A 21477-nucleotide genomic window follows, 5' to 3' on the forward strand; every position below is an offset into this window, starting at 1 on the left:
CCTCCCTCGATTCCATCCTCCACATGGTAGCCAAATTGATCACCAAAATTATAATTCTGGTGAGCCACTCTCCTGCTCTAAAACCTCCAGTGGCTCCCTATTGCCTCCCAAGTACAGTCTCTTCACTCTGCTATTTAGGAACTCCATGGTAGGATCATCACTCTCCCAGCTTTTGGCCTTACTTCTCTGCTTTTTGTACCTTCTCCTCCAGCCACATGGGATGGCGTCCTTTCTCTAAACACAGTTTCTTCTTTTCCATCTCTGTACTCTTTCCTATGCTGTCCCCTCCATCTCTGTACTCTTTCCCATGCTATCCCCTCCAACTGCTGTACTCCTCTCACCCATGTCTACTCTGAACATTGGAATCCTATCCACCTGGAAGCCTCCTCCTTCACAATCCGCACTCAATTCCTTCCACCCCCACAGCCTCATGCTGTTGGAAATTAACTCTCCCTCCCATGAACACCTGAGATCCTTTTTGTGTGTCCCTCCTTTGGGATTCATCTGAGATCGGGGTTCTGTGAACATACGCCTTCTGTTCCAGGTTGGGCAGCACTTGATCTCCCACCAACCCACTTATGCAAATACACTTAGTGCTGGGCCCTGTGGACACCACAGCCTCGCTCTCATGGGGCCAGCAGCGTGTCTGGGGAGGAGCATGGCAGCCCTGGGGCAGAGGCTGCTTCTGTTCTGTGTCCCCTTGGGGCTCACCAGGCTCCTGCCATGGTCTCTTGTTCTTAAAGCTCACCATGTCCCTAGAGAGTCCCCTTTTGGAGCTCACTGGGGACTGGCAGTCTTCTGCTCCCTGGCGCCCTCATGGAGAGGAGGAGAAACGTTCTGCCTTGCTGAGAGCTGAGGCTTCTCTTCTCTCCAGGGGTGAGAGCTTCAGTGAAAAATGGGATACTTGTGAGGCCCAGCTCTGTTTTTTCTCAGCACCAGGAGGCTTCCTGCTTCAGGGGACCAAAGGCTCAGAGAGGCCCTCTGCAAGCCCTGCATTGGAGCTGCTGGGACATCAAATGGTCTTAAAACCCACTGAACTAATAATTTCAATGTAAATGCAATAGTCATGTGGATTAAATTTCTCTGAAAATACACAAGGGCTTAAAAAGCAGGGGCAGAGAACACTCAGCCCAAGAGGAATTTGTTTTCTCTTTCCTTTTTGTGTGTCTGCGAGTGTTGTTATTGTTGCTAGAACCAGGGGATGTGGAAAACTGTTCAGGATGTCTGAAGCGTTGGTGTATGGTCAGCTTTGCTGAGTTTGATCTCTGAGTTGTGAGTGAGGTGGGAAGAAGGAGAAATGTTAAGAAAATAAAGTGACTGCCCCACCAGGTCTGTCCTCTTATCCTCCAACTGTTTACTGCAGGCCCTTGACGTTCAAGGAGGCTTACGGCTGGTAAACGGGGCATATCTCACTGGTGCCTGAGGTGGGAGTCAGCGGTGGGTTCTTCCCTGGGGGCAATGCTGGGACCTGGATTTGGGGGCTGGGGCTGGGGAGTGATGTTCTTTCTCACTGGAATCTGTCTTACATGCTCAGTGGAAACAGCGATCCTTGGGGGGTTACAGTCTCCCTGCTAGAGTCCCCTGGGAAACTCTTTCAAACATGCAGCTTCCTGGCCTCCCCCACAGCCCCAGGAGATGCAGACCAAGGCACGCAAGCTCTGCCTGAGGTGTCGGAAGCCAGGTCCATACCACAGAGGCAGGAAGAGCCTGGGTCAGAGGGAGCCTCTCAATCAAGTCAGCAGTGGCCTGCAGTGACTCAATCCTCGTTTCCTGTTTTACTGATTACAAAATATAATCATGTTTTGGGTATTCTTTGATCCTGCCTAGCTCCCTGGGACAGGTATGCTCATTCCTATTTTACACATGGGCAAATAGAGGTTCGGGAAGGTTGGCAGAGGTTCTCCCAAGGTTCTTCTTCCACGTGGCAGAGGCTTCGCACTTCAAACCTTTGCTCCTGTCCTTCCTTTGAGGTTCACCCTGGCACAGAGCTGAATCAATACATCCCACTGGGGTCATGCTTAATAGTCAGCCAATGTCTCCTAAATGACACTGGCATCAACCTCTCCTTTCTAGGATCAACACCCATAGGGTCCTAGGTCTGAATCAAATTCTTGGAATGCTGCCCATACGACAGAGAAGATGGGGCCAGAAGAGGAAGCAGGGAGGGGAAAGCCAAGTAGGATTTGTGGTGGGATCCACACAAGTGGGAACAGAGATTCTAGAAAGGCCCAGTGTGCTCCTGTCCATTCTGGAGGGGGCTCAGCTCTCGGGGTCCCCAAGGCCACCCTCTCTGTTTCTCTCAGCTCAGCTGTGGCAGTAACATGCTCAGGTCCAGTGGCTGCAATGGGTGGGACCCTGCCCACCTGGGGCACAATTTCTCCCCACAATGCTCCAGGCTGCACTCAGATCAGCAAAAGCTACCAGGAGTTGGTTCTGTCATATCTTTCTGCTCTTCTATGCCCAACCTCCAAGATCATGTTCAACTGCCCTCTTCCATGGAGCATTTCCAGAGACCCCAGGCACAGTGATTTCTCCTTTCAGAGTCTGGCTGGGTTTCTGCTGTGAAGATGATGCTGTGTTGGCTGCTCTTGGGCTGCAGGGAGATGAAACTGGTGTCCAACAGGGGAGATGGACCATGGGTCTCAGTGACTCCAACAAAAAGTGGTAAGTGATATGTGTTATCAGAGAAAAGGCTTGGGGAGGGTAAGGTCATTTTAGGCTAGGAAAAGGATTCAGAAAGCCTTCATGGAGAAAGTAGCCTCAAAGATGCATATAATTAATACCAGGTCATATTTGACTTGCATTGGTTTTAAATTATTTCAAGGTTATTAATGTTGCCTCCCTAACTGGTCTGTGACTTATTTGAGAGTGAAACCATGTTTTACTCATACCAATATTTTGCCGAGTCTAGTAAAATTCATTAACAGATGCCTAATAAACAAATATTGGTCAAAATAAATTCTGTCTTGGAAAAGTCAGTTCAACTTAATCTTTAACCTTTCATACCATGTAAACAATATGGATGTCATGCATCTTATGTCTAGGCTGGTTGAAAGAGGCTCAAATCCTTAATTCAGTCTGTCAAAGTAAGTTCTTTGAGCACCTACTAAACACCAGGAATTATACCGCTGATTTCAGGAAGAAAGATAATGATACAGGCAATTACTATTCAATTTGATAAGTGCTATGAAAAGAGAAACACAGAATTCTATGGGGGCAGCTTATGTAGTGATGGGAAGGGATAGTCAGAGAAAGTTTCTCAGAGGAAGTGATATCTAAGTTGATAAAAAGAATATGAAAGAGGGCTTTCAATTCTAGCCATAAACAACTATGTAAACAGCACAAAATATCTAAAACAACTATTTTCAGGCACTGGACAGCAATCAAGGCAGAGCTCAATACTTGTAAGAAGAGAAATACAGAAGCTGAAACCCTGCTCACCCCAGCTTTTCCTCTGAGGGCATTTTCTTTGCTGAAGCACAGGGAAATGGATGCAGAGAGTAGCAGTCTTGCTGGATGGAGGAAATAGGGATTGGAGTTGGGGCTGCAAAGATGACTAGGATTTGGGAAGGGCAGCGTGCCAGAAAGGAGAGAACAACAGGAAAAGAGTCTCAAAAGCTCTGTTGAAAGTTTCCCTCAGGTTCTTGGCTGACTCCTAAGCTGTGTATGCATAGTATGATACACTGGAAAATCTATCAGAAAACAGCCAATGGGAGCAGAGATTTTAGAGGTTGCCTCCTATTCTGGGAGGAAGGTGTTGGGGTTCATACCCAGTCAGAAAGGAGAGACCTTAGTGAATACTCTGGGATTTCATTTGAGACCCCAGAAAATCTATGCTCTAAGAGTAAAGACCACATCCTAGGAATAAGGGCAAAACTGTAACATCCACAATATTCACAATATTTACAAAATGAGTAAATAATCAGGAAAAAATGGATAACCATGAGATAAAATAGTCACCAGAAGCAGACCAGAGATGATCCAGATATTGGAGTTAACCAGCCAGGACTTCAAAATAATTATAATTAATGTGTTAAAGAAAATAGAACAAGAGATGGACAAATGGGATCAAGACAGATTATTGTGACAGAATTAGAATCTATAAAAAAAGAATCCAGTGGACATTCAGGAGCAAAATAAAATATCTGTAATAAAGAGTATATCGAATGGGTTTAGCTGCACAATGGATACAGCAGAAAGCTGGATTAGTGACCCTGAAGACAGATGAATAGAGGATATCTAAATTGTAGCACAGCAAGAGAAAAATGGAATAAAAAACTGAACAGAAATATGAGAAATATGGCGAGAAGGCCTAACATACACACAATTCAAGTTTAGAAAGAAAAGGAGAGAAGAAATGGGACAAAAGTTATATTTTTAAAAATGAAGGTAGAGAATTTTCCAAATCTAATTAAAAGTATCAATGCAGATTCAAGAAGCTTTGGAAACCCTATGCAGAACAAATACAACAAAACTACATTTAGATACATCATAGTCAAACTGCTGACATTAAAGGCAAATAAGAAAGCAACCACAAGAAAATGACATATTACATTCAAAAGAATGATAAAACTGATGGTTGACATCTCAACAGAAACTGTAAAGCCAATAGACAATGGAATGACATTTTAAAGTGCTAAAAGAAAAACTAGATAAGAAATACTTCAAAAATTAAGGTGAGATCAAGATCTTTTCAGACAAACGAACAAAAACAAACAGAAAACCCAACTCCCAAGGCTGAAAGAACTCTTGTTAGCAGACTTATACCACAAGAAATACTAAGTAGAGTTCTTTGGCTGAAAGAAAATTATCTCAAATGAGAGCACAGAATTATATAAAAGAGATGAAGAACACCAGAAAGGGTAGCTATGTGGATAAGTAGACATAAATATTAACAACTTAAAGCAACAATAACAATAATGTCTTGTGGAATTTATAACATATGCAAAGGTAAAATATATGACAAAAATAACACAAAGGACAGGACAGGGAACTGGAATCAAACTGTTGTAAAGTTATTGTGTTACTTAGAAAGTGGTAAAATACTAATTGCAAGTAGATTGTAAAGCTGTGTTAGAAATGAAAATGGAGATATTACGACTGACACCACAGAGGTATAAGAGACCATTCAAGACTACTATGAACATCTATGCAAACAAACTAGAAAATCTAGAGGAAACACATAAATTCTTGGAAGCATACAACCATCCTAGCTTGAATCAGTAAGAAACAGTAATTTTGAACAGACCAATAACAAGCAGTGAGATTGAATCAGTAATTTAAAATATTGCCAACAAACATCTAAGATTTTAAATTATACAGCAGCTCTCTTGACCACCATGGAATTGAATTAGAAATATAATAGAAAGACAACTAGAAAATCTCCAAATATTTGGAAATTAAAAAACACATTTCTAAATAACCCATGGTCCAAGGAAGAAATCACGATGAGAATTAGAAATTATTTTAACCTGAATGATAATGAAAACATCAAAATTTGTAGGATGCAGCTAAAGCAATGTTAGAGGAAATATGTAGCCTTATATGTATATTTTAGAAAAGAAAAAGGGTCAGGAAATCAACAATTTAAGTAAGAAGCTAGAAAAAGATAAATTAAATAAAAAAATGGAAGAAATAATTAAAATGAGAATAGAAACCAATGAATGAGAAATCAGGGATTCAATAGAGAAAATCAATAAAGCCCACAGTTGATCCTAGAACACATTAATAAAATTAATATGCCCATAGCAAGACTGATAAAAAATAAGAGGGACAACACAAATTACCAAAAAGAGAAATGAAAAAGAGGATATATAGATCTTATAGACATTGAAAAGATAATAGGAGGCTAATATGAATATTTGTGGATAAAATTTGAATGAAATGTACAAATTACTTGAAAAACCCAAGTTACTAAAATTAACACAAGAAGGAGTAGCAAATCTGAATAATCCATTATCTTTAAGAAGTTGAGATCCATTCCAAGATGGCCGAATAGGAACAGCTCCGGTCTGCAGCTCCCAGCATGATCGATGCAGAAGACGGGTGATTTCTGCATATCCAACTGAGCCTCCACTGGTGATATCTAGGCAAACAGGGTCTGGAGTGGACCTCCAGCAAACTCCAACAGACCTGCAGCTGAGGGACCCAACTATTAGAAGGAAAACTAACAAACAGAAAGGAATAGCATCCACATCAACAAAAAGGACATCTACACCAAAACCCCATCTGTAGGTCACCAACATCAAAGACCAAAGGTAGATAAAACCACAAAGATGGGGAGAAACCAGAGCAGAAAAGCTGAAAATTCTAAAAGTCAGAGCACCTTTTCTCCTCCAAAGGATCACAGATCCTCGCCAGCAATGGAACAAAGCTGGATGGAGAATGACTTTGACGAGTTGACAGAAGTAGGCTTCAGAAGGTTGGCAATAACAAACTTCTCCGAGCTACAGGAGCATGTTCAAACCCATCATAAGGAAGCTAAAAGCCTTGAAAAAAGGTTAGATGAGAGGCTAACTAGAATAAACAGTGTAGAGAAGACTTTAAATGACCTGATGGAGCTGAAAACCATGGCACAAGAACTTAGTGATGCATGTGCAAGCTTCAATAGCCGATTCGATCAAGTGTATCAGTGATTGAAGATTAAATTAATGAAATAAAGTGAGAAGACAAGGTTAGAGAAGAAAGAGTAAAGACAAACAAAGCCTCCAAGAAATATGGGACTATGTGAAAAGACCAAATCTACGTTTGACTGGTGTACCTGAAAGTAATGGGGATAATGGAACCAAGTTGGAAAACAGTTTTCAGGATATAATCCAGGAGAACTTTCCCAATCTAGTAAGGCAGGCCAACATTCAAATTCAGGAAATACAGAGAACACCACAAAGATACTCCTCGAGAAGAGCAACCCCAAGACACATAGTTGTCAGATTCACCAAGGTTGAAATGAAGGAAAAAATGTTAAGGCAGCCAGAGAGAAAGGTTGAGTTACCCACAAAGGGAAGCCCATCAGACTAACAGTCGGTCTCTTGGCAGAAACCTTACAAGCCAGAAGAGTGTGGGGGCCAATATTCAACATTCTTAAAGAAAAGAATTTTCAACCCAGAATTTCATGTCCAGCCAAACTAAGCTTCATAAGTGAAGGAGAAACAAAATCCTTTACAGACAAGCAAATGCTGAGAGATTTTGTCACCACCAGGCCTGCCTTACAAGAGCTCCTGAAGGAAGCACTAAATGTGGAAAGAAACAACTGGTACCAGCCACTGCAAAAACATGCCAAATTGTAAAGACCATTGATGCTATGAAGAAACTGCATCAATTAACCAGCTAACATCATAACCAGCTAACATCATAATGACAGGATCAAATTCACACATAACAGTTTTAACTTTAAATGTAAATGGGCTAAATTCCCCAATTAAAAGACACAAACTGGCAAATTGGATAAAGAGTCAAGACCCATCAGTGTCCTCTATTCAGGAGACCCATTTCCCATGCAAAAACGCACATAGGCTCAAAATAAAGGGATGGAGGAAGATCTACCAAGTAAACGGAAAGCAAACAACAACAACAACAACAACAAAAAGCAGGGGTTGAAATCCTCCTCTCTGATAAAACAGACTTTAAACCAACAAAGATCAAAAGAGACAAAGAAGGCCATTACATAATGGTAAAGGGATCAATTCAACAAGAAGAGCTAACTATCCTAAATATATATGCACCCAATACAGGAGCACCCAGATTCATAAAGCAAGTCCTGAGTGACCTACAAAGAGACTTAGACTCCCACACATTAATAATGGGAGACTTTAACATATTTATTATAATATGATTTATATTAAATATAATATAAATATAAGTATAAATATTTTTATGGTATAAAATGAATAGTATAAAATGAAATAAAAATATTTTATATCTAATAGCATAAATGCAAATATGAAAATATATTTACATTAAATATATATTATGATATAATTTATATTAACTATAAATATAACTATATTCATAGTATAAAATGAAATGAATAGTATAAAATGAAATAATAGTTTATTTTTAATAGTACAAAATATAAATATATTTTATATTTTATTAATGCAATAAGAGATATGTAAAACTTACACTGAATATTTCAAAGCATTACTGAGAGAAATTTTTAAAAACTGAATAAATGGTAGGATATACATGTTAGTGGATTAGAAAAAACGTTATTAAGATTTCATTTTCCCCTAAATTTATCCATAAAATTGAACGTATAAATTCAGTATAACTCCAATAAAAATCTCAGCAAATTTTGTTGGAGGAAAATTGACAAGCTGACTTAAAAATTTATATGGAAACATAAAGGATCTATCATAGCTAAAACAATCTTGCCAAAGAAAAACAACCCCATTAAAAAGAGGGCAAAGGACATGAACAGACACTTCTTAAAAGAAGACATACAAGCCGCCAAGAAACGTGGAAAAATACTCCACATCACTAACCATCAGAGAAATGCAGATGAAAGCCACAGTGAGCTATCATCTCACACCAGTCAGAATGGCTATTATTAAAATGCCCCAGAGTAACAGTTGTTGGCAAGGCTGTAGAGAAAAGGAAATGCTTATACACTGTTGGTGGGAATGGTAATTAGTTCAGAGTTTGGAGATTTCTCAGAGAACTAAAAATAGAATTACTATTTGACCCAGCAATCCCAATTACTGGGTATATTACCCAAAGGAAGATAAATCATTTACCACAAACACATGCACTTGTATGTTTTATCACAGCACTATTCACAATAGCAAAGACATGGAATCAACCTAGGTGCCCATTAATGGTGGATTGGATGAAGAAACTGTGGTTCATATACACCACGGAATACTACACAACCATGAAAAAGAAAGAAATCATGTCCTTTGCAGCAACATGGATGCCATTATTCTAAGCAAATTAACACAGAAACATAAAACCTAATATGGTGTGTTCTCACTATTATAAGTGGGAGCGAAACACTGGGTACACATGGACATCAAGATGGGAACTATAGACATTGAGGACCACTAGAGTGGGAAGGGAGGGAAGAAGGGAACAAGAGTTGAAAAACTACCTATTGGGTAGCTCACTACCTGGGTGACAGGATCACTTGTACCCTAAACCTCCACACAATGCAATATACTCATGTAACAAATCTGCACATGTACTCCCTGCATCTAAAATAAAAGTTGAAATAAAAAAGAAGAGAAAACCAAATATAGAGAATTCACACTACCTGACTTCGAGACTTATTTTAAAGCTGCAGTAACCAAAGCAGCTTTTTGTTTGCTCAAGTTTAGATAAATAGACAAATGGAATAAAATAGAGTCAAGAAATAGGCCCATATATCTATGGTCACCCGATTTTCAACAAAGACGTCACTAGAATTCAATGGGGAAAATAGTCTTTAACAAATTGTGCCAAATCAACTGGCCATCCATATGAGAAAAAGAAAACAAAAACCTCTGACCTTTATCTCACACCTTACACAAACATTAACTTGGGATGAATCATTGACCTAAATGACAAAGCAAAAACATCAAACTTCTAGAAGAAAACAGAGAAGAATATCTTCATGATATGGGGAGAGGTGAAGATTTCTTAAATGGGACACACAAAAAGCACTAACCATAAAAAATATTGATAAATTAGACTTTATTAAAGTTAAGGACTTCTGTTTATCAAGATACCATTTAGAGAATGAAAAGGCAAGCCATAGACTGGGAACAGATATCTGCAATGCTTCTATGTCACAAAGGAAGTGTATACAGAATATATATATATATATATATAAAATATATAATATATTATATAATATGTAATATATTTATTATATATTATTATATATTATATATTATAATATATATTATATTATATATATTTATTATATATTATAAAATATAATATATAATATATATTATAAAATATAATATATAATATATATTATATATTATAAAATATAATATATAATATATATTATATATTATAATATATAATATATAATATATATTATATATTATAATATATAATATATAATATATATTATATATTATAATATATAATATATAATATATATTATATATTATAAAATATAATATATATTATATATTATAAAATATAATATATAATATATATTATAAAATATAATATATAATATATATTATATATTATAAAATATAATATATAATATATATTATATATTATAAAATATAATATATAATATATATTATATATTATAAAATATAATATATAATATATGATATATATTATATAATATATATGATATATATTATATTATATTATATATGATATATATTATATAATATAATATATATGATATATATTATATTATATAATATATATAATAATGTTATATTATATATAATATATTATAATATATATTATATTATATATTCTGTATATTATAATATATTATATATTATATAATATATTATGTATATTATATTATATATTATATAATATATATTATATAATATATTATGTATATTATAATATATTATATATTATATATTATATATTATATATTATATAATATATAATATATATTATATATTATATAATATATAATATATATTATATATTATATATTATATAATATATATTATATATTATATATTATATAATATATATTATATAATAAATATATATTATATATTATATAATATATATTATATAATAAATATATATTATAATATATATTATAATATATATTATATATTATATAATAATATAATATATAATATAATATATAATATTATATTTATTATATATATTATATATTATATTATATATTATATATTATAATATAATTATATTATAATATATAATATAATATATAATATATATAATAAATATTATAATATATATTATATAATATATATTATATTATATATATTATAATATATGTAACAATTATATAATATATTATATAATATATAATATATTATATAATATATAATATATAATATATTATATAATATATTATATAATATATAATATATAATATATTATATAATATATATTATAAATTATATATTATATAATAACCTATAATATATATTATATATATTATAATATTATATATTTATTTATAATATATATTTTATATATATAAAAGGCCTTTAATCAGTAAGAAAAAGACACACAACACAATTTTTACAATGGGCAAAAGACCTGATACAGCATTTCACAAAAGGGGATACAAAAATGGCCATTAAATTTATGAAAAGTTGGTCAACATCATTAGTAAATAGAGAAATGCAAATTAAACCCACCATGAGATACCACCACACACAACTAGAATGACTAAAATTAAAATGACTGATAATGTCATGTGTTAGTGAAGACATGTCACAACCAGAAGGCTCTTGTTTTACTAGAGAGAGTTTAAACTGGTAAACCACTTTGAAACAAATGCCTGGCAGGTCCTACTAAAAAGTTAAACATAACTACCCTTTAACTCAGCAATTCTATCCCGGAGTAAAAACCCAATAAAAGTGAGTACATATGCCCATCAAAAGACACGTACATGAATGCCAATAGCAGCGTTATTTGAAATAGCCCAAAATGGAAACAATCCAAATACAGTAAAATGAACACTAAACTCAAATACATTGTTGTAGATTAATACAATGGAATACTGCTCATCAATGGAAGCATGAAGTATGGTTCACTTAACAACAGGTTAAACCTCACAGGCGTAATGTTGAGTGAGAGGTCAGATACAAATGAGCACCTATTGCATGATTTCTCCTCTATGAAGTTCAAAACTAATCTATGGAGATAGGAGTCAGCATAGTGGGCCCCTGGAGGGGCACTGGCTGGGGCGGGGGTGAGTGGGTACCACCTTCTGGGAAGCTGGAAATGGTGTATATATCTCTGGGAGGTGATTACATAGGTGTATATCATGGAAGTTCATTAAGCCGCACACTCAAGATGCCTATACTTTATTGTATGTATGTTATACCTCAGTAGAAAGATAATAAGTAAGATATTTCTTCACAAAAATCAAAAAGAATATGAGAGAATTAGCCAGATGGTGGTGGGGTGAGCAGAGAAGTCAGGAGAGGGCATCACAGAAGGGAAGAGCATGTTTGAAGAAGATCTGGGGAAACAGCAATGCTGCGATTGTGCCATGTGGCTGGAGCATTGAACACAAGTAAGGGGGTGGTGGGAGCACAAGAAGGGGGAGAGGTTGGGGAGGGTAGACAGGGGCCAGAGTGGGAAGAGGGCAGTGTAGAACATTGATCACGAGTGCTCATGTGGTCTCTTGACTATGCAAGGGCTTCTAAAAGGGCCATGCAGAGTCCTGGCCCTTTCCATCCCAGGAAGGATAGCCTTCTGCCAGCTAAAAACCAAGTGGGGAGAAGGATGACTAACCGTAAATGTGGTGAGAGATCTTACTGGGGTGATAAAAATATTCTAAAACTGATTTGTGGTGATGGCCTCACAACATGGCACATTTTTAAAAAAATCATTGACTTGGATACTTGAAATGAGAGAGTTAGATGATAAAATATGTTGAAATAAAGTCATTTTTAAAATTGGAGGTGAATCCTTTCTTCCTCCTGATTGCCCCTGCTCTGGAGGGCTCTTGGGGATCTTTCCCGCCCTCTCCCTCCACTTGGTCTGGCTCTCCCTCCCCTTTGCCCCATCGCTGCCTGGGTTTCAGCTAGAGAGCACACTCACACTCACCCTCTCAGAGACACCCCCAGCAGCTCTCCAGGTAGACATGACCAGGGGCTAACAATTGGTCCCCAGGTGCCTGCTACCCCCGCTGTCACATAACCCAGAGAAGGAGGGCTCGTTCATTCCCATTTCACAGATGAGAAGATACAGGGCTTGAGAAATTGAACACTCAAGCTTTCATAGTCAGGAGCAGAGCCTGTGCAGCCTCTGACCTGCTGGGACAGAGCCAAGTCACTGGAAACGTCAGTCTCCATGTGAGGGCCAGTGGGGCAGCCACAGGGCACAGGGGCAGGATGGAGGGGGCTGGGTGTGGAATGGTACAGGGCTGGGTGTGGGCGGCCGCTCTCACTCACCACTTATTGCCACTGATGTCGTGCTGCTGCACTGTGTAGCCAAAGAAGGCGGTCCTGGAGCCAGGGATGACCCGGGGCTTCCTGGTGTCCATGTTGAAGGTGTCCGTGAACCCTGAGGCAGGGGGAGAGGAGAGGAGAAGCAGGGGAGTCAGACAGGCAGTGGTGTAGGCCCTGGGCTGTGTCAGGACCCACTGGCAGGTCATGAACCTTGGAAGGTCTTGGCTGTGGGACAAGCATGTTTCCTCATCTTGGGGAGTCCCTGTATGAGGTGGCTGACGTAGTCCCTGCCTGGAAGGGCCCACAGTCTGATGGGAGAGATTCCACCCCCATCATGGGGGAGCCTGATATGGTTTCAATGTGTATCCCTTCCAAATCTGACGTTGAAACAGGATTCCCAATGTTGGAGGTAGGGCATGGTGGGAGATGTTTGGGTCATGGGGGCGGATCCCTCATGAATTACTTGGTGCCATCCCCTTGGTGATGAGTGAGTTCTCACTCTAAGTTCTCACAGACCTGGGTGTTTAACAGTGTGGGGCCTCCCCCCTCTCTTTCTTGCTCCCACTCTTGCATGTGACACGCTGGTTCCCCTTCACCTTCCACCATGATTGGAAGCTCCCTGAGGCCCTCATTAGAAGCAGATGCTGGCACCATGATTTCTGTACAGTCTGCAGAACTGTGAGCCAAAATAAACCTCTTTTCTTTTCTTTCTTTCTTTCTTTCTTTTTTTTCTTTTTCTGTTTCCCTGACACAGTCTCACTCTGTGGCCCAGGCTGGAGCACAGTGGCTCGGTCTTGGCTCACTGCAACTTCCTCCTTTCAGGTTCAAGAGATTCTTGTGCCTCAGCCTCCCAAGGAGCTGAGACTGCAGGGAAATACCACTGTGCCTGGTTGATTTTTATTTATTTTTTGGTAGAGACAGGGTTTCACCATGTTGGCCGGGTTACTGTTTTCTTTATAAATTACTCAGTCTCAGGTATTCCTGTATTAGCCCCACAAAGAAAGGCCTAATACAGACCCTGTACATTGATGGGGGGGACATAAAACCTGCTCTCAAAGAGACCCAGTCTGAATGGAAGACCTGTCCTTCCCCCAGGGAATTCCCGATTCTACCAGGGAGAGACAGTTGCCCTCCTTCTCCATCACTCCTTCCTCCCATCTGCTGCTTCCAGCTTTTGTTGGTCTCCTCTTTTTTTTCCCTCTCATTTTCCTCCTCTCTCCTGCTCTCCCTTCTCTTCCCTCCTCCTCCCTTCATTACCACCTCCCCTATCTGCTGAAGAGTCAGGCAACTGACATCCACCTTCCTCTGCAAGCCTGAGGTCCCAGTGGCCATGGGCGCCAGCACTGGGCTCCCCACTTCCCTCTGAACCAGTTGGCAAAGCTCCGTCTGGCTTCGGCAGGGGCTTCTGCTTGGCCGGGGCAGCTGAAGTGAGCACAGAAAAAGCCCTATGACCCTTTCGCCCTGGCCCCAAAGGTCGCCCCTGTTTGTTTAAGTCACCTGTCAGTTAACTAATTCTTCCTGGCAGGAAGCCTGTGTTAAGCCAAATGCTTTACCCCTTTGGGCAAATCACAAGAAACAACAAAATAGCACCTCATATCTGTATAGTACTTTTGGTTTCTGGGCCTCCTCACATCTGCCATCATTTGCTGTCACAGGACCTTGGAGAATGAGTGAGCATCGTCCTCATTTGAGATGCACTTGGTGCAGTACCAGAGAGGTTAAGAGGATTGTCCAGGGGTGCACAGCAGGTCAGTGGTAGCATCAGAACTAGGACCTCAGACACCTACTCTGTGACGCCTCCCCACCAGAAGGCATTTTCAGGGTACATCTGGCCTTGATACCCATCCACACTTGGGACGCATTAAATTTGAGGGGTGGGATCTTGCCACGAGCCAAAACTTTTGGATAAGTAAAAATGAATTGGCAGAATAGACCTTTTATCATTGTTGCCCCTTTCACATGTGGGTTACTTATTTAGTTTCAAAGACCATTCACATGTATGTTATCATTCGATCTCCATGACAAGCAGCAAAGGGAAAACAGGGGGTCAGAGAGGTTAACTGACCTGCCCAAGGACCCAAGCCCGCTGGGTAGGGCCTCTGAATTTGAGGCTTGGACCCGCGCACGAGTGCCCCACTCTCCTTCCCCTGGGCACTGACCCCCTGCTCAGTAATCAAGTGTGAAGCCCTGGGGCACCTACTTTAATAAGGCCTATCGTACAGAAACAAGTGATTTTTCCCACTGTCTCTTTTTTTTTTTTTTTTTTGCTCAGCAAACACATAACAGTAGCCAAAATTTCCATCATTAGAGTATAGAATTAAAGTCCCCAGAGTAAAACTGAGGGACCTTCAAGTAGGGATATTAGATACGTGTTATCTTATTGAACATGCCAATGGATCATTAGCACTTCTGGAGCACTGAGTTAGGAAAGATTTTGAGGTCAAGTCTGGGCTCAGTAGGCAAGAGGAGTGTGACTGATAGCACTACCTGCTATGGGTACAGGGGAGGACAGTGGCAGCACGTGACTATGTAGCTGCCAACTCTATCTTCATGATTCCTAATCTGCCACACGAATTTAGTTTCATGGCCCTGGAGTGGGGGTTGGGGAAGAAGAGTATATGAACCCGTTAGTGCTTTGTTTACAAAACCCATGCCATAAATGAACTTATCAGCCTGGTTAGCAGCAGGCAGCCTTGGAGAAGAGGACTCTGTTCAGGTGAGCACAGGGTCCTGAAGAACACAGGTCCCTGGCCAGTGAAGGCATGTCACAGAGGAGAGAGAGAGAGACAGCAGTGTCACATGTGCAATGTCACAGAGGAGAGAGAGAGAGACACCAGTGTCACCTGTGCAGAGCTCGGAGCTTGGTGGGCACAGGGGGGTTACAGAAGTAGTGTTGCAGTGGCAGAAAGAAACTTACCCTCTCTCCAAATCTGTCCCAGGAATGAACACACACGTATGCACACATGCACACGCACACAGATATACATGTATGCATGCACATGCACACACACACAGACACACACATGCACAGGCCACATACACCCTGATTGTGGACGGCACTTTGCCTGGCTTCCTGGTGCCCACTAGAGACTAGGACTTCCCCTTCCTGCATCTGACCCAGCAGGAAAAGGAAAGTATGTTCTAGCTGTCAGGAAATCCAGACCACCTGCCACTTCCAGGCCTGCAGAGGGGTGAGGGCCAGTGAAGGTGAAGCCACAGATTGTGTCTTTGGGGCCTTGTCCACCCCAAGCCCTCTATCAGTGCTTGTTGTGCAACCATGGCCAGAGGGACCCTTCCAAGACCTGTGAGATCCCGTCACCCCTCAGCTCCATCCCCTGTATCAATGAGTTTTCCAACCCATCAAAGCCAAGGCCAAACTCCTCATTGCAAGGCCCTCCATAATCTCACCCCATTCACTCTGCCCCATTAATTTCTACCCTCTCCTCCTCCTCTCCTCTAGCCACACTGACCCTCTCGCTGTCCTTCCAACATCAGACTCGTTCTCTGCTCAGCATCTTTGCCGTGGCTGTTCCCTCTTCCTGGAATGCTCTCCCTCCCATACCTGCAAGGCTGTCTCCCTCCAGTCTTAGAATCTCTGTTTCAATGCCATCTTGTCCATCACCAGGCCACCAAACACCCCAGGGATCCCTTCCTGTGCTCCATTTTTCCTCATAGCATTTATCACAAACCATGACATTTATTTGTTTATTGTCACATGGCTGATATTTAGAATATTCCTATAGTCTCTAAGTGCCACGGGACTCTGCTGTGTCCTCACTTCTGTATCCTCAGTGCCTTGAATGAAGGTCCAGCTTGTAGATACTGGTTGACTGAACAGTTAGAGACCAGGACCTTCATTTGTCTGGGACAGTCTCTCCCCTCAGTGAGGAAAAGGAGAAAGGAAATAATGATGAGCGCTGATATATTCCAGGCACGATCCTAGGCATCTAACCATGAGTTTTACATTAATCAATTAAATCTCACACCAACCCCGTGAGACAGATACAATCACACCTCTGGGAGATTAAATAGTTTCCCCAAATCACTCAGCTGGGGACACATTAGCTGGACACATGACCACATAGCTTGGGGTGCCGGGGTGATGTGTTCTCTTCCCTCCCTAGATCAGTTTTTCATAAGAAGGACTCATTGGGGAGAAGGGAAGATTCCTTTTAGAGAAGAGGGTCTCCGCTTCCTGCCCTAGGTCCCATTGCCTCTGCCTTTGGGTTCCAGCAGGGAGACGCAATGGAAGGGAAAGCCAGCTGCCTGCATTCCATCCTGCAGCCAAAGTGAGGTGCCCAGTGAGGGGGTGGTGGGGGCCCAGGGGAAGGTGGGACTAGTCCTAGACAGAGCCCCAACCTCACTGGGGACAGGATTAGTGAAATCTGGCCACAAGGAAGAGGCATTAAATTACAAAGTGCTGGTTTCGTCTCCAGAGACCAGTTGGCGTTTGCTTCTGACCAAACCGAACCAACCACAGAGTGGATTTCCTAAAAATGATGTCAGTCAAGTCCATCTCTCTGACCTCGGCTCCTGACAAGATCTCTGGCCGCCTCCTTTTATGGTAGATGGGTTTCATGTTTGGGAGAAGTACTTTTCTCAGAGATTGATGACTTCCAAATACCAACAAGATAAAATAAAGTTGTTTTGATGGGAATGAACAGGCTGATTGCAGAGATGTTGGGAGCCTGGTTGGGCAGCTTGCCACTGTTCTGCCCTTGATATTGATGACAGAGGGGGAAAAAACCACAATTCCTGGGCTGCTCTCCTGTGGGCCGTGGCCAAAGTTACGTCAACTGTTGCTCCCTTTCTCAGAATCTTGTGTGTCTTTCAAAAAAAGCATCAGTCAGTCTCAAGAAGGGACGGAAACCATAGCATCAAGCCAGAGCATCACTTGGGGCTCACAGTTCTCAAAGCCACTCCACTCCCTACAGGTTAAGGTGGAGGCCAGGTAGGGCAGTCCTGGTCCCAGGTGCTGAGGGCTGCTGGCCAGTGTATGGCTAAGGCCATTCAACAGCTCAGCGGGGAGAGTTCGCTCCAGCTTAAGGAGCGTCTGCTGTGCTGTTCCATTTCCCTGCCTCTCCTCCTCCTCCCATATAGCTTCCCAGGGATCTTGGGAGAAAGTCCAAAATGTTCCATGTGGCCCCATGGCCCCTCAGCCTCTGCCTAGCCTTGTCTCTTGTGAGTTTTCCTCTAGGTCCCTTTTCTGCTCCTCCAGATGCACGTTGCTTCCTCCGCCTCATGGCCTCTGCATGTGCCATTTCCTCTGCCTGAGCCTCTCTGATGAGCTTCCCATCACCTTTAAACCCCAGCATAAATGGAAATCCTCCCCTGGCCACCCCTGGGAAGCTTCCCTGATACCTTGATTACATCAGATCTTGCTTAATGATCTCATCACCCCTGTGCCCTACTAATGGGTGACTGGTGACCTCTCCTTTTCTTCTCACAGTTAGTAATTCTACTCCATGGATGTGACTGTCTGATTACTCCTGTCTCCCGCATCAGGACGCAGGCTCCATGAGGGCAGGATGGGGTCTGTTTGCTACTCATTGTTGGGTCTAGCACTTAGCACAGGGGATAAGTGGAGGGCAAGACAAGAAGAGAGATGGGTCCTATCATCTTGGGAGAGTGGCTCACAGGAAGCACGTGGAGTGCAAGTGTGCCCTGCAAGCAGACGCCATGGTTGTTAGAGAGAAGGACCCTGTGGGCTGGGTGCTCAGGAAGCTTCTGGAGGTGTGATTCTGGCCTTGAAGGGCCATGTGGAGGAATAGGTGAAGTGGCCCAAAGGTGCTAGGCAGGCTTTCCTGGTGCAAATGTGGAGCCAGGGAAAAGAAGAGAACAGCCTACCTGGGTGGAGGCGTCAGGAATTGCCTGGCTCCTCCTGCCATCCTGCCAGGCTCCTTGAGAGTCAGGCCAGACATGAAGAGAGGATGGGCTTTCAGTTCTGGGAGGACTTGGTTAGAAGCCTGGCTCTAGCACTCATTCATAAGTGGGTGACCCTGGGGAGTTACTCTCCCTTTCTGGTTTTCAGTTTACTCATCTATAAAACAGGAATAAAAACATCTATCTGGAAAAGTGGTTGGTAAGACTAAAGGGAATAGCAAACCTCTAGCACTGCCTGGTGCAGGAAAGGTACTCAATACATCTTGGTTGAATTGAACTGGATCAAGATGCCCTGTTCCCTGAGCTGGCCTCAGTGCTTTTGCCCATGCTGTTCACCATGCCTGGAAGGCCTTTCTTCCCTTCGTCCTACACTTTCAAGGCCCACCTCTGATGACAACTCTGCTGCAAAGTGGTCCTTCCTCTGGGGCCCTCAGCATGGGCTGCTCATAGCTCTGTCACTCCCTGCCTTGCATAACAGCTGCCTTCCCTTCTGCCTTGCTCTTAGGTTATATGCTATTCAAGGCCACATCCATGAATGGCTTTTATCTTTGCCCAGTGCCCAAAAGATGCAGATAGACTTGCCTACCGGATTTCTCACCTTCTGAGAATCTGTTCTCAGAATCAGTACCTGTTGGCTCCTCCTGCCTTAGTTTACCTCCTAGCTCCCTGACTTAGGTACTAATAGTAGATACTGATAGGTAGTACTGATACTCTACCTATCAGTACTACCTGATTAGGTAGGTACTGATAGTCCCCTACCACTTAGATAACAATAATAAAAATAATTGTGTACATGCACAAAGCTCTTACTATGTACCAAGCTCTAGTCTGAATGTATGTAATGCTTATAACAATGTTTTGGAGTAAGTATATTATCATTCTCATTTTAAAGATAAGAAAACTGAGGCACAAAGAAAGTCAGCAACTGGCCAAGGTCATACAGCTAGGAAGCGGCCGGGATGACTTTGAGGCCTCACGGGTCCCGTGCCATCCAGCCCATCACCATCAAGTCTTCCTCTGCCCTTTCAGCCACCACCTACTGTCATCAGTCACTTGAATCCTCCCTGGAGTGGCCTCAGCCAGGCTTGTCTCCTCCTACACACCTCTTCTTCTTCAGACTCATCTATCCCAGTCACATGCTCTAAGATCCTGCTCAATACAGAACTGACTGGTGACTCCTTGATCACAACAAGGGGAACACAGCAGAGCTGGTATACCAGAAGGATGGGACCAGAGTCCCAAGGGCCTTGAAAGTCTGGATGAAGCACCAGGTTGGAGCTGACGGCCAGAGGAAGCCGCTCTGTGGAACCTAAGCGTGAACACCTCCCAGAAGCCTCTCCGCAGCCCTGCCCCAGGCCTCCACTGGTTCTTTGGGCTCTGCTCCATGTTGCAGATGCACCTGTGTAAGCAAGAGCTCTCATTTTCCTTGGATGGAGGGTGCTGGGATGGGCTGAGGGAGGCGGGGTTTATCACTAAGAATCTCTGGTATTATCTCACTCTTCCCAGTTTTACTTGGGCCCCAAGAATCTTCACGTCTAAAAGCAAATCACAGACAGGGAGAGGAGGAGGGAAAAAAGACCATAAGCTGGCCTAAGCAAAAAGATATGGCAAAGTGAACCTCTTGCTGCTATGGGGGAAAAAACAACCCATTCGAAAGTGAAGAAGTAATGAGCTTCAGATGGCTGGCTGTTTCGTATCCTCTGCATTGCTGCCCCTTTTGCCCTGGCGAGCAGGGAACATGTGAGGGTTCTTGCTCTGCTGCCAGCCAGCCTTCCCTTCTGCCCAAGGCCATCATTTCAAAGAGGCATCTAGGAAGGCAATGCTAGATTTGGGAGCATTGCTGGAGGCCCAAGGACCCTAGTCTAGGCTCCTGTAGTAGGCACTAGTGCGATAGAGCAAGGGAGGGGTGAGGGGATGTGGTCCCTAAATCAGAGAAGCTTCTAGCTAGTTGAGGGAAGAAGGCCTTCATTGCAGAAGAGCTTGGGGAGCCCTCTGACTCTGGGGAGAAGCAGGGATACTGCCCTTGGGGACCTGCTGCTCTCATAGGAGACCTAGTAACTCTGCCCTCACCCTGGGAAGCCCCCAGGCAGGTGGACAGTGTGCGGTTCCACCCCCATGGGCAGCTGCATGGCCAACAGGGAACTCACCGTGGACTGTGAGCATCCCATGGGCAGCAACTCTGCCTGCATTGCCACGTGGAGGGTGTGGAGTGAATATTTAAGTAATAGGATTAGACATGTACACTGAGCAGAGCTGATTCCACACAATCTTCTCCCCATCTAAGACTGAGCAATGTGAGGAGAACTGGATTCTATTTATCCCTTTATCCCACCATAAGGCCTGGTGCTCAGAAAAATGTGTTGAGTTAAAGTAGAAATTTCAGCTCTAACAACAACAACAAATTATCAACAACAACAACCCTGGAGAGGCCTCACCCAGGCTTATCCCCCTCCCACACACTCCTTCTTCAAGACTCACCCATCCTGGGCCCATGCCCTCTGCTCACTACAGAACTGATTGG

The 21477-nt window shown here is 41.9% G+C and overlaps 1 protein-coding gene across 3 annotated transcripts in view; it reads right to left on the minus strand.

Annotated features, from left to right (window-relative positions):
- Positions 1-21477, minus strand: part of ITGA11 (integrin subunit alpha 11) — a 129154-nt gene that overhangs the window by 86888 nt on the left and 20789 nt on the right. For all 3 annotated transcript variants that reach the window (XM_034939013.3, XM_063596749.1, XM_063596750.1), the window contains exon 2: positions 13077-13188. In XM_034939013.3, the coding sequence (XP_034794904.2) occupies positions 13077-13188 (112 nt within the window). The remainder of the gene's footprint in view (positions 1-13076; positions 13189-21477) is intronic.

Source organism: Pan paniscus, chromosome 16 (assembly GCF_029289425.2).
Source record: "Pan paniscus chromosome 16, NHGRI_mPanPan1-v2.0_pri, whole genome shotgun sequence".
Taxonomy (NCBI): Eukaryota; Metazoa; Chordata; class Mammalia; order Primates; family Hominidae; genus Pan; species Pan paniscus.